The sequence below is a fragment of the Cajanus cajan genome, chromosome 10 (genome assembly GCF_000230855.2).
Source record: "Cajanus cajan strain Asha chromosome 10, NIPB_CcT2T_4, whole genome shotgun sequence".
In the NCBI taxonomy this organism is placed as follows: domain Eukaryota; kingdom Viridiplantae; phylum Streptophyta; class Magnoliopsida; order Fabales; family Fabaceae; genus Cajanus; species Cajanus cajan.
The window spans coordinates 31,238,431-31,251,342 of NC_138526.1; the positions used below are offsets into that span (position 1 = coordinate 31,238,431).

Genomic DNA, 12,912 nt, shown 5'->3' on the forward strand with positions numbered 1-12,912 from the left:
ATATATATATATATATATATATATATATATATTTATGTATTTCATCGTGTATGAATATCACCAAATTGAACCAACGTGTCAACCCATTTAACTTAGATAAATGAACTCGGTTGGATTGGGTTTCATGACTAAACCTAAAACCAACATATACAATCCAAAGCAATCTACTATCCTAGTGGATTAATAATGACTTAGATTGAGTTGATCCACTATGTTGAAACTTAAATTATTTTTTTGTAAGGTGTAATACATCATTGGGTCTCTATTTTTTTTAAAAATATTTCAAATTAGGTACCTAAAAAAAATTAAAATTATGCCTTCATCTTTTTATATTTTTGTAATTTAATTCCTGGGTTAGAAATTAATTTAGAATATATGAAATTTCATAAAAATTAATATTCATATGACTAAAATTGGATAACTATAGTAGATTATTATTTTGTGTCTTCATCCATATGTATCAAGAATATTCTATGAAATTTTATGGGTTGCAAACAAATTTCTAACTATTGAGACTAAAATATAAAAAAAAATGAAAGACCTAATTTATTTTTCTTTAGTTTAGGTACTTATTCAAAAAAATCCTAAAAAGTTTATAAAACAAATAATGCATTAAACCTTTTTATAATTTTAAAGTTGAGATATTTAAATGACTTATTATATTATTATTATGATGTTTTTGCATGTTATGGTTGTGTGATGCCCAAAATAATTACTAAAATATTTATATTTTTAGATTTAATTTATTTAAATAAAATAATTTTGGCGAAAGAAAATTAATAATAAAATTTCTATATAAAAAAACATGTATAAATGCAATGGTATTTAAATCAATGCATAATAAAATATGTAACTAGAATTATTTCAATTATACTTTTCAAAATATAATGATAGATTGAATATTTATCGAAGAAATAAGCATAATTAAAGGGGTATAATAATTTTAAAATATAACTTTATATACAAGAATATAAGGTAAGCCATATTTTTATACATATAAAATATGTTACATGTTTCCATAATTATTTTTAAAAAAGAAGTAGAAAATATAACCCCCAAAAAAATATAAGGTGTAGTTATTTGTTACATCACTGAGTAATAGCGTAGATATTATAGAAAAATTCACATCCCAAATATACAACAAAAAAAGAAGTAATCAATACTCAAAGCAATCAACCCAAAATAAGAGAGGAAAACTAACAACCTATACATACTATCCTCCCCAAACAACCAAGCACATAAATCCCATTCCTCTAGTGTCATGTCTTCGAGGTTGGAATCTCGCTCTTCAACATACACTTGAACTCCAATCTTGTTGGAAAGTCTATCGAGTAGGTCTGCTAAAAACATCATGGTTGAAGAACACCTGAAGATACCTCAATGCATTCATAGGTCTCTGCATGCCATAGTTAACATAATAGTATCATATATGGTGAATCCTCATACCGAGTCTCCACCCAAAGAGCATCATAAATGTTACACTCACCTATATAGTGATCTACAATTGGGGTTGTTCTCCTACAATATTTACTAAAAACATTTAATAACTAAAATGTACATGACTTTTTGCTTCAAGGGATTCCTTATAGTTGTAATGAAACTTGGCAAGATGAAAGGTCCTTTAGGGTGTTGTCATCTCCTAAAATATCGTTTGTAAAGGTGAGTTTTCCTTGCCTCTCAAATCCCTCAAACAAATACAAGCTTACTATAATACATCATAAAGCAAACAAAGACATAATCACTTAACAATTACTTGTGATTTTTTTAACAAATTACTCTCAAATATCTTAAATGAAACATTAACACTCAAATCTCTATACTTAGGCCCAATCATTGCCACCAAAAACCCCTTTGGTTATGATGGTTTTACGCATGTGTGGATGATTGTCAATTAGTTGACAATGCTCTAGACAGATACAATGTAATATGGCCCTTTAGCTAAAAGTATAATTTCACATTAGCATAGGAGTGGATCGTGTGGACTATGATTTCTAACACATCAAATGTGTACATCAAATGTGTACATCAAATGCCGATAAAATTCACCACTTTCCAACTCCTTGAGGTCATCATACCTCCTTTTTCCTGTGCCCAAGTGTATCTCTATAATCATCCACACATCCACCAAGCATTTACCTCATCGATCACAATATCACCAAACTTTTTGACTTATTCTTAATTTCCCATGCCATAAACAATCATGAAATCACTTCCAAAAAAACAAACACTAAATATTTCTTGGACACTAGCATTCATAAGTAGTCTCAAAGAAAATAATCTACACGAACACACAAACAACTTAACACCTGTAGACTCATATATCATGGAAAATATAATCAAACAATTCATATCAGCCAACCAACCACTTCATTACAAAATTCATCCCATTCATTATGTTCGAACTCAACTAAATCGTGCAATTTAGTATACATATACAAGAAATAAATTCGCACACTGTAGTTATGTTGCTAGAGTTCACACTCATAATCTTATCAATTTGAAAACTATCATAGGTTCCAAAGTAAATACTTTATATCATAATTATTAATTTCAAATTATAAAATAATATACATTGTGGTTTTTCAAATTATACAAAGCATAAAAAAAAATCATAAATTCATTATTTTATCAATTGCCACATTATTATCAACTCTTCTATAGGGAATAATTAAGATATACCTTATTACTTTCTCAAAGATTATCCATGTTCTAAATTCTTTTTTGAGAGAAAATAGCAAAATTAAATCATCTACATAAAATAGAACAATACAGGTGCATCAAAAGTACCAAAGCTTGATTATAAAGTGCTAAATTACTTATAAATCGATTTTTCATAAAATAAATGTGTAAACATATATTTTCCCACTTGGTAAGAACATTTTAAACACTAAAATAAGTGTTTAAAATAAGGTATTCATAAAAAAAATCACATTATTTTCGTGTTCAAGAAAGAAGATTTCACAAAAGTGCTTAAAACTTATTTTTATAATATCTATTACTAGAAAACTATTTTTGAATAATTCTTGAACCAAATCCTAAGTTTTCATAACCAAAGAATCCATATTTAATATCAAAATATGAAATTAAGTACCAAAACTTGACAAAACAAATAGAACAGTGACAAAAATACTATACAGATTTGTAAGTTAAAATAGTAATACAGCAAGTTAGAGTTCAAAGGTTGGAATCAACTACCCTTACCTCAAGGAGACTTTTTCACAAGATGAAATGAAAAAAACAAGCCTTTGCACAATTTTCTCTAAGGAGAACAAACTTGAAGTAAGTTAAAAGAGCAATAGAAAAAGGAAATCAATTGAAGATGAAGCAGAAAGCTCAAAAACTAATTGATTTACCTTGAATTTGGATAGAACAAAAAGAAAAACTTTAGACAAGAAGAAAAAATGAAGAAGATGAAGAGAAGTGATTTTCTCATTCCTTGACAACTAATGGACGGAAGTTAGAATAAAGAGAATAATTTGATTTTGTTTTAGTTTTCTAAATATGTTAACTTAAAGGATAAGAACGGGTCACATAAATCCTACTTTTTTGTTTTTGTTTTCTCTTTATTACTTCTTTTGATTTTAATTTTCCTTTTCTCCTCACATAGCCATATTAAAATATAAATAATGGAGGGAGAAAATTTAAATTGATGCTTAACTTATAGTTGAAATAAATATAAAATACTTGTACTAAATTTATTGTCAATTATTTTTGGGGAAAACTAAATTTTAAATTTTATTGAAAATATTATTTCAAAAAAAAAAATAATCTTCCTCATAATAAAATGTTTAAATTCATATCTTAAAATAAATAATTCATAACTTAAAATAATTAAATTCATAAATATTTTAAAATTAATTTAAATCATACATGTAAATAAAATAAAAAAATTCACACATCAAATAAAACAACACTTTTTTAATAATTTGTAATACAATATCTATGAATTAAATAAATATCAAACATCAACATTTTTAAGGTGTTACAGGTTGATTCATATAATAAGAATTCATATTTTTATTTATTTGATAACTTAATACTTTACTCTTTTTTTAAAAAAATTTTTGATGGCCAATCCAATTTAACTTCTAATCTACCAAAATAGATTGAGTCGATACTTTCAACCTAATAAAAAATTGGATTTAACATAATTTAATTATTTATGATTAATTATGAGTAGTAAATTTAATTGGGTTAGATTGACCAATGACCCTTTGTCACCCCTACGATCATATATGGTAGGATGGTAAATTAATCCACGGAAAAATAATAATATAATAATATAATAATATATTATTTACCCATAAAATTTAAAAGTGAAAAACCAAAGGAAGAAAGAAAAATATCAGGGTTGGTGTGTATATTGGTTGCCGCTGATACGGCGTAGTGTGTTCATTCTCTCTCCCTCACCACCGTAAACCCTAATTTGAAAAATCCCTAAATATCTTCATTTTTCTTCTTCTAATCTTCTTCTTCTTCGTGTTTCACACTTTGCACAGTTACACCGTCAAATTCTCTCTCTCTTTCTTTTCCAACGCGCTGGTGCTGGGAACTCTCCGATTTTGTTTTCGAGTTATCGCTGCTCGCGGATAAAATTCGCCTCGTTTTCATCAAATTCCTCTTTCGACACTGAAATTGAACTTTACTTGTGCTTTTTTTTTTACTACAGGTAAGGATGAGTTTGCTTTGGGTTTTGTAGTTTTCTGCTTGCAATTTTTTTTTTTTTAATTTAGCTTTTGGTGAATAAAATAGTGTACCCTTTTGCTTTTGGGTTTTTGTCTGTTTCTCACGTGTTTTGAAACTAGCGAGTTTGTAAACTTCATTTTCCATATTGTCGTCGTAGGTGTATTGTATTGTATGTATTGCAGATTACTGTGGACTGGAAAATTATGTGATTTTTATTTAATTTTTGATGGTAGGTTATTTAAGTAGTAGTATATTGAGATGATTTTGCTGAGGGGTTTGGTGTGGGTTGTTTAGTGATGCTAAATTTCAGGTGCTGATGTGAAGTTTGTTGAGGTATATGCATGGAGTTGTGTTAGTGTTGGGAATATTGAATTTGGAATTCCATAGTGTTAATGTCAATGATAATGGTATTAAAGGATGTGATACTTGTGGTCGCTTTCTTAAAGGGTATAGAATTGAGCAACAAATTTGTTTGGGAAAATCTTGGAGATAGTTGATTATTCATATCAGATTTTGATGATTAAATAAAAGTGAAAAAAACTGAAGGGTAATTCTGAACCCAAGTGTGTTCTGTTGACCCCGTTAGGGATTTGTGTTTTACATATTTTGTATGTTAGTGCATCATGTCTATGTTTCTCATAATTGTATTTAACGGAATGGAAACAATTGTATATTAGTGACATGATCATTACATTCTGAAGTTTATACAGATATACATCAAAACTAAGTTCGTCAGCTTTCAACCTCATGGCTGGATTGTTGCTTGGTGATGTCTCTCATCATGGAACTTCTCAAGGTGTTTCTCAAAGACACTCTCAAGAGAAACCAGAGGATGGTTCAAGATGGTACTTTTCTAGGAAGGAGATTGAAGAATACTCACCTTCCAAACAAGATGGCATAGATTTGAAGAAAGAAACCTACCTACGCAAATCATACTGTACATTTCTGCAAGACTTAGGCATGAGACTTAAAGTGTGAGTCTTTATTGGTTGCCTCAGTGACCTATCTTAACTGCAATATGTATGCTCTTTTTCTTTTATAAATTTTCCTGTTTAAGACATGTGATTTATTGCTAGTATCCTTATTGTTGCAACTAAGTACTAATATAATGTTCTTCCAGTGACAAAATGTTTTTTATATTGTACAGAAAGAGTAAGGTTGTGTTAGCTTTGATTTTTTGCCTTGTAGGAGGGAAGGAGCTTATCGGGAATATCTTAGCAACTTAATGTGTTTATATATTTGTTATAACTTATAGGATATTGCTGGTTCTGAAGCCTTTTTGTTAAATAGCTGCTATAATGGCTCTATTGCATTGTGGATATCCTTTAATCCGTGATCATGACTCCAACCGCTGTAGTGGCTGCTATGGTGTCATGTTTGCAGCATTTATCCTACTCCCTCTAGTCATGTCTACCAAGTTTCCAACGAATTGAACTTGAGTTAATATTATGTCAATTTTTATGCATTTTTTTATTTTCATACAACTTACGTTTTTGTACACATAATTCAGGTATATCATATTTTAACTGCTATGCAATGTAAGCTATTTGCCCAATACACCATCCACTATATGATATAGCTGATTATTGGCTTTCTGCCATTTTCTGCAATTTGCAACTGATAACACTGTTCTGAATGGAAAATATTTATCTCTATTACCATATTAAAATTAATAATAAATGTCAATGAATCTTAGCTTCATTTATCATGATGTTGTTTCTCATTTAATTGTGTTGCAGACCTCAGGTAACTATTGCAACTGCAATAATATTTTGTCATCGATTCTTTCTCCGGCAGTCCCATGCAAAGAATGACAGGAGGGTGAGTATGTATTTTGTTACGATAACTTGCCTAGTGTTATTATTAGATAATTGTTCTTGGTGTGAACAATTTTTTTCTTTATATGTATTTCAATGAGCAGTGTTAGCAAATCGGTTTTTTGGCTGGTTTATATATTCATGGTTGTTGTATTTGAATTATTCTGTTTTGATTATTCTAGTTCATCATGAATTATGATTTATCTATGCTCAAGAGTGTGGTTAACCAAAATTATCTCCATACGAGGATTCATAGTGCCAATGCCAACTAAAACAGTGAAACTAATGTAGGAGAATTTGGGCAGCATTGTATTCTTGAAAATCACCAAGAAAAGAATAAGTGAGAAAGAAAAAAAATGTATTAGTTATTTATTTCTCTCTCTCTCTCTCTTGATAAAACTTGTAACAAATGGGTTATTGCTGAAGATTGGTATATTTACTTTGTTTGGTTGTTATACCTATTAAAATTTGGTACTAAGAAAGTGGTGCACTGTTTGATAGATTTGGTGCAAGCTGTCATGCATATATATATATATATACATATAGGGTTAGGATCTATTGATACCATGGTGTCAAATTAGTGAAATGACATCTTCAATAATTTTTTTATAAAATACAGGTTCAACCGATCCAACCGTTGTATTGATGATATTACACATGATCATGATCAAATTTTGCATGATTTTGACTTTCCTACATAGGTTATCTAACAATACATATTTATATGTATTTTAATATACTTTATACATTAAAATAAAGTTATTTGAGGAACTACTAAATAAATTTTGTATACTTGATCTAATTAGTAATATCATTAAATATAATGGTCAAATTGATTAAATTTGTATTCTATAAAAAATTATTGAAGGTTTCACTAATTTTACACCATAGTGTTATTGGATCCTGACCCTATATATATATATATAATGTTATTATAATTGCATATTAAGCCATATTATATGTATCATTCACGTGATATTGATCAAAGAGCAAGGTACTTCAAATTTGTTAAGTAATTGTTAGTGTCAGATAAGGGAAGGTTGCGTGAGATAGTTTATCATATTCAATTTTGTTAAAAATAAATAACTATCAGTTTTGGTTTTTAACTGATTCAGATAACTCATGAATAGAGATAGATGATGATTGACAATGTAAAAACTGTAGGCAAGTTGTAAGTGTTTTTTCAAAAGAAAAGCACTTCTCTTAATTAAAAGATATTATAAATAATTATAACTATGTGAAAAAAAGAAAACACCTAAAAAGGAATTGAATCCTCTAAAGATAGAAGTGTAATTTAGAGATTAAAGTGCTGAGTTATAACTGTTGATTAAAGAATCAGTGCTTGTGATTTTAACAACTTCACAGTTCGACATACATATGCATGTATTTTATTATAATCTCAATCACTGATTCTTAAATTAATAGTGATAACCCACAATTTTATCTTCTAAGATGCACCTCTCACTTTAGAGCCAACACATACAAAGAAATATTTGATTGCTTTTCTTTGAAGATAAAAGTAGTAGCTTCTATTCTACACCTTAAAAAAATGTATCATGTAATCTCTTGTTTTTGAAACTTAAATAAACCAACCTTATATATTTGTGCAGTGCTGAATTTTGTAGGCAATTGATTAGGTTGATTATAATTAGTTTTTACTAAAAGGAATTGAATGCAAGTCCTTAGCAGTTAGTATTTAGAAGTATTTAAATTTGGTTAGTCACATACTTTTCCACCAGATGGAAGAAAAATAGAATTTTTATGTCATGGATTGTTGTACTTGTGAGGTGGATAGAAGAGCATCAATGTGAAGGAAGTGTATTATACTATGATTGACATAATATTGGCAAAGGAAAGAGGAATTTGGCCAATCTTTGGTACTCATGTGGCCAGAAGTTGGGAATGGAGGCTATTTTAATTGGTCAGTTTTTGTTGGTCCTCAGCTTGTTTTGATATCAGCGTGTCACTTGAATTTGACCTTTTTTATATTACATCCATAGCACACTCCCTCATGCAATGTGGCCTTTTGGTCTTGAAACTTGAACCTTTTTTTTATTAGAATAATGAGGATGGCGAGGATTGTACAATAGGCCACTTGGTCAGAGGTTTTGATACCACAAAAATGCTAACAACACGCTCTTTCTAACACACTTTCTATTATTGGCTGAAATTTATTGGAAATCACATGTTTTGTGGGACTAACTTTATTTAACAGAATCTCATTCGTAATTTGGTAGTTTTCAATAAATTTTAACCAATAGTAGAATGTGTTGCTTAGCATTATGAAAATGGTTTTTTTTTGTATTACATTTCTAGTATTAGATTGTTTAGACATTGTTGAGAGAATATCATTTTCTTCCTTTCCATTATCCAACATACTGGGTGGTCTTGACTGTGTCCTAGATTCCTAGTGGCCTAATCACTGTCTACCCCCATCTTTTGGATCTGAAACCAAAGCGAGTCCAACCCCTTTTCCTAAAAGATGCAAGGAAAAAATGTATTGGCTAATCTTAATTCATGTTAATAAAGAAAAAATGAAAATGTTTTCTTCATAATGAAATGTGCTTTATCTTAGTTATAAAACCTTAGCATCATATTTCGTTTGATTTCTTCTGACACATTCCATCAATTTTTCATAATCTTTAGCTATGGATAATTGGAGTTTGATGAATATTTGGCCATGTTAGGTATCAACTATAGTCATACTATGGTAATAAGATTGATTGTGAGACCTTATGTATAACATGCCAAATTGTAAAGATATTTATATTTTACTAGCTTCCTGGATGATGAGGACTGAAAATTATCCTGTTATATCAGTAGACTGATGGTTATTTATTTTATTAACTTGTACCCTTGTAGAGTGTTAGGTTAGATTAACTATATGTAGGACTTCAGTTCAATGACCTTCCTTACCCGTTACCAATAAATTGTATTTGTAGAATTGTTCTTTGTCAATCACCAAGCTGCATATGTTGTTAGTTGTTGAGTTTTGGATGTGCTATGCAGTGTTTAATTTCATGCTTTAGTTTATTACCCAAATGATAAATCCTATGGCTGCTTTTTAGTTTTTACTTGTAATTTTTCTATGCCAATCACTAACAAGCTGCTTACGTTGTTAGTTGTTGAGTTTTGTCTGTGCTATGTAGTTTTTAATTTCATGCCTGGGTTTATTTCCTGAACGGTAAATCCTATGGCTGATTCTTAGTTTTTACTTGTAATTTTCGTCTTCTTCATTTGGAAAACTTAATGTGATCTCTTTCTCTGTCTAGCCTTCTTTTTTTCAGCATTTGTTCGAGCACTTCCATATAGCTATCCTTCCCTGTTGATGTATATCTGTGTGCATAGTCATAAATTGTCAGATGTATAGGATGAAAATTAAATTACATGGTGATAGTTAGTTGTTTGTTTTGTAGACCATTGCAACAGTATGCATGTTTCTTGCTGGGAAGGTTGAAGAAACTCCTCGCCCACTTAAAGATGTGATTCTTATTTCATATGAAATTATAAATAAGAAGGATCCAGTGGCAATTATGAAAATAAAACAAAAGGTATTTCTCCCATCATGCAATCTCTGCTCCTGAGTCCTGACATTAACCTGTTAATTAATTGTTTTCTTTGCAGGGGTTTGATTTAGGCCTCTTTGTTCACTCATTCTCTCTCTCTCCCCTTTTTTTTATATTTTAATTTTTATCTTTTACCCAATTTCCACCTTAGTAGAATTAATCAATTATTTACATATCTATCCACTGCAAGTTCTAGCACAGGCAAACATTTTAGCTTGCAATTTGCAGATTATATCTGGATTAAAATTTAATTATTGATGTTTTCTTTATTCTCTGTTTTTTTTAACTGTGGATATTTATTTCAAAATAAAATTTCTTTTAACTTCTCTTTTTTCCTTTCTCTCTTTTAATATATTTTTTCTCATACAATTATGACACAGGAAGTGTATGAACAACATAAAGAATTAATTTTAATCGGGGAGAGGGTTGTTCTTGCAACTCTCGGTTTTGATCTGAACGTGCATCATCCTTATAAACCTCTTGTAGAGGCAATAAAGAAATTCAAAGTTGCTCAAAATGCGCTTGCTCAAGTTGCATGGAATTTTGTAAATGATGGGTATGAAGATTATACCTTTTTTATTAAAGTGGCCTTTGATTTTCTTTCCTGAAATTAGGATGTGATATGCAGACTTCGGACATCACTTTGCTTGCAATTTAAGCCCCATCACATTGCAGCTGGAGCCATATTCCTTGCTGCCAAGTTTCTGAAGGTGAAGCTCCCATCAGATGGGGAGAAGGTCTGGTGGCAAGAGTTTGATGTCACTCCACGCCAATTGGAGGGTTGGTGTCTTTTTACTCAGTACTAGTGGTATAAAGAAATGAGGAAAAAAAGTACCATCTCATGTCATCTCTCTTTTCTATCCTCTCTCATTCATGTTTATTTCCGAGTGTAATGGTATCTTAGTATTCATCTATTTAAGGAGACTGGTGCAGTCATACTAACTTTGAATATCATAATGCAAGACCAATGATGTTCCCACTTTTTGCAGAAGTGAGTAATCAAATGTTAGAGCTGTATGAACAAAATCGGATGCCACCTTCCAATGATGTTGAAGGAGGAGGTGGGACTTCCAATCGGGCCACTGCAAAAGCTACAGCTAGTAATGATGAAACTGCAGCTGCGAAGTGTAATTCCCAGACTGGAGGCACAAGTTCAAGACTGGAAATGTCAAAGCCTGTGATTGATTCATCAGTCTCAACTCATGTTGGGCGCCCCATATCAAATCATGGTAGAAGTGGTGATTATGGGAGCACAGAAATGAAACATAGGGTGGAAGGTGATGCCAAAGGCAATCAACATTCTGAGCGGGAATCTCTACCATTTAAGGGAAACTTACATGAAGCTCAAGACATGGTGAAATCTCGATCTGATAATGGTGAAAAGGAGCATGAAAGCAATGCTGGAGGGACTGAAACAAAAGATCCTTCTGAATTGAAAGATAAACATGGTAGCAGAAACCTAGATCACAGAGAGGATGCATTCATCCAGCCTCCTCAAGAAGCCATTAAGAAAATTGACAGGGACAAGGTAAAGGCTGCACTAGAAAAACGAAGGAAAGCAGCTGGTCATATAACTAAGAAAACAGATGTCATGGATGATGATGATCTCATTGAGAGGGAACTGGAAGATGGAATTGAACTGGCTCCTCAGAGTGAGAAGAATAAGGATAAGAGGCAAAGCTGGTCTAAGTCCTCAGACAGATCTGAATATGAGAACATGCATGGAAGACATCAAGATCATGCAGATGAGCAATTTCATGGAGTAAAGGGTTCGTCATCATATGAACCGGATCTAAATGCTGTTGAAGAAGGGGAGGTATCAGCACTCGATGACATGGGCGTAGGGCTTCCATCACCCAAGTCAAGCAATCGCAAGAGAAAAGCAGGAAGCTCCCCTGAAAGAGGAATGGAGGGGAAGCAACGCCATAATTATGGCCCTGGACCACCTCACCACAATAATCGTTTTGATTATGCCGAGGATCGGAACAAGGTTAGTCGGCTAGGTCATACTGAGAGGGACAGCAAAAGGCATGTACAGGAAAATCATGTTTGAACTGTGTACCCATGGCTGTGTGTGGACTATTACCGTTCTAAAATATTTTCTGGATGGAGACTCACTTCATAGGAAAGATCGTGGAATGCTTTCCTTTCTGTTATGATGCAGCCACCTTAGCCTACCGTTAAAGCTGTCAGGTCTAGGAACTCTTATTTGTTTGAAGGACTTGAAACAAATTCAATTTTGTTGGAATGACCAATTTCTTTTTCTCTATATATGGGCATATGGGAAAATTGTAAAATAGAAAGAGAAGGGTTATATAGATTATAGTTGGACTTGCAATGGAAGGGCCATTTTCCCGCAAGATAATCCATGATTTTGATGATTCTCCCTTTGAAATAATACTAGTTATGAATGATGATGATGATGTTCACGCAACGGAAGATTGTATGTACCATATCCTACAGTTAGTACTTCGAAAGCCTTGCATGGTTTATTTGTATTACAGTTGCAAATGAGTGATAAATGAATGTTTCTAACATGCTCCCTCTGAAATAGGGAGAATTGATGCCCCTTATAATTTGGATATGAAATTAAAGCATGAAACGTGAAGAGAACTAAATAACATTAGCAGATATGAATGAAAGACTTGCAAGGGAGGTGAGATGCAGGAATACATTATTACCTTGGGTCAAATGGTGCATGATCAAGTGAAGTTTATAATAGCAGAATCATTAATGTCAAAGGGTGTTAAATGATAAAACACCATTATATTAGGGTTTCTGACTTCAAGATGCATTGACGTGGCGAATAAGTGAAATAACAATGGAGTTGGTCATAGAGGAAG

General features: G+C 31.4%; 1 protein-coding gene across 5 annotated transcripts; it reads left to right on the forward strand.

Annotated features, from left to right (window-relative positions):
• The first annotated feature begins 4,322 nt into the window (after positions 1 to 4,322).
• On the forward strand, positions 4,323 to 12,503 carry LOC109811531 (cyclin-T1-3). Of its 5 annotated transcripts, XM_083065008.1 has the most exons (8): positions 4,323 to 4,414; positions 4,500 to 4,669; positions 5,388 to 5,660; positions 6,426 to 6,507; positions 9,920 to 10,054; positions 10,450 to 10,625; positions 10,698 to 10,849; positions 11,059 to 12,503. In XM_083065008.1, the coding sequence occupies exons 3-8, from the start codon at positions 5,434 to 5,436 to the stop codon at positions 12,120 to 12,122; spliced, it is 1,836 nt and encodes a 611-aa protein (XP_082921134.1). In that variant the 5' UTR covers positions 4,323 to 4,414; positions 4,500 to 4,669; positions 5,388 to 5,433; the 3' UTR covers positions 12,123 to 12,503. The 5 variants fall into 5 exon arrangements, with proteins under 5 accessions (XP_082921134.1, XP_029129850.1, XP_020230880.1 ...); XM_020375291.3 differs by having other exon boundaries at positions 4,331 to 4,669; XM_020375292.3 differs by having other exon boundaries at positions 4,331 to 4,669; positions 5,397 to 5,660.
• Positions 12,504 to 12,912: the final 409 nt, after the last annotated feature.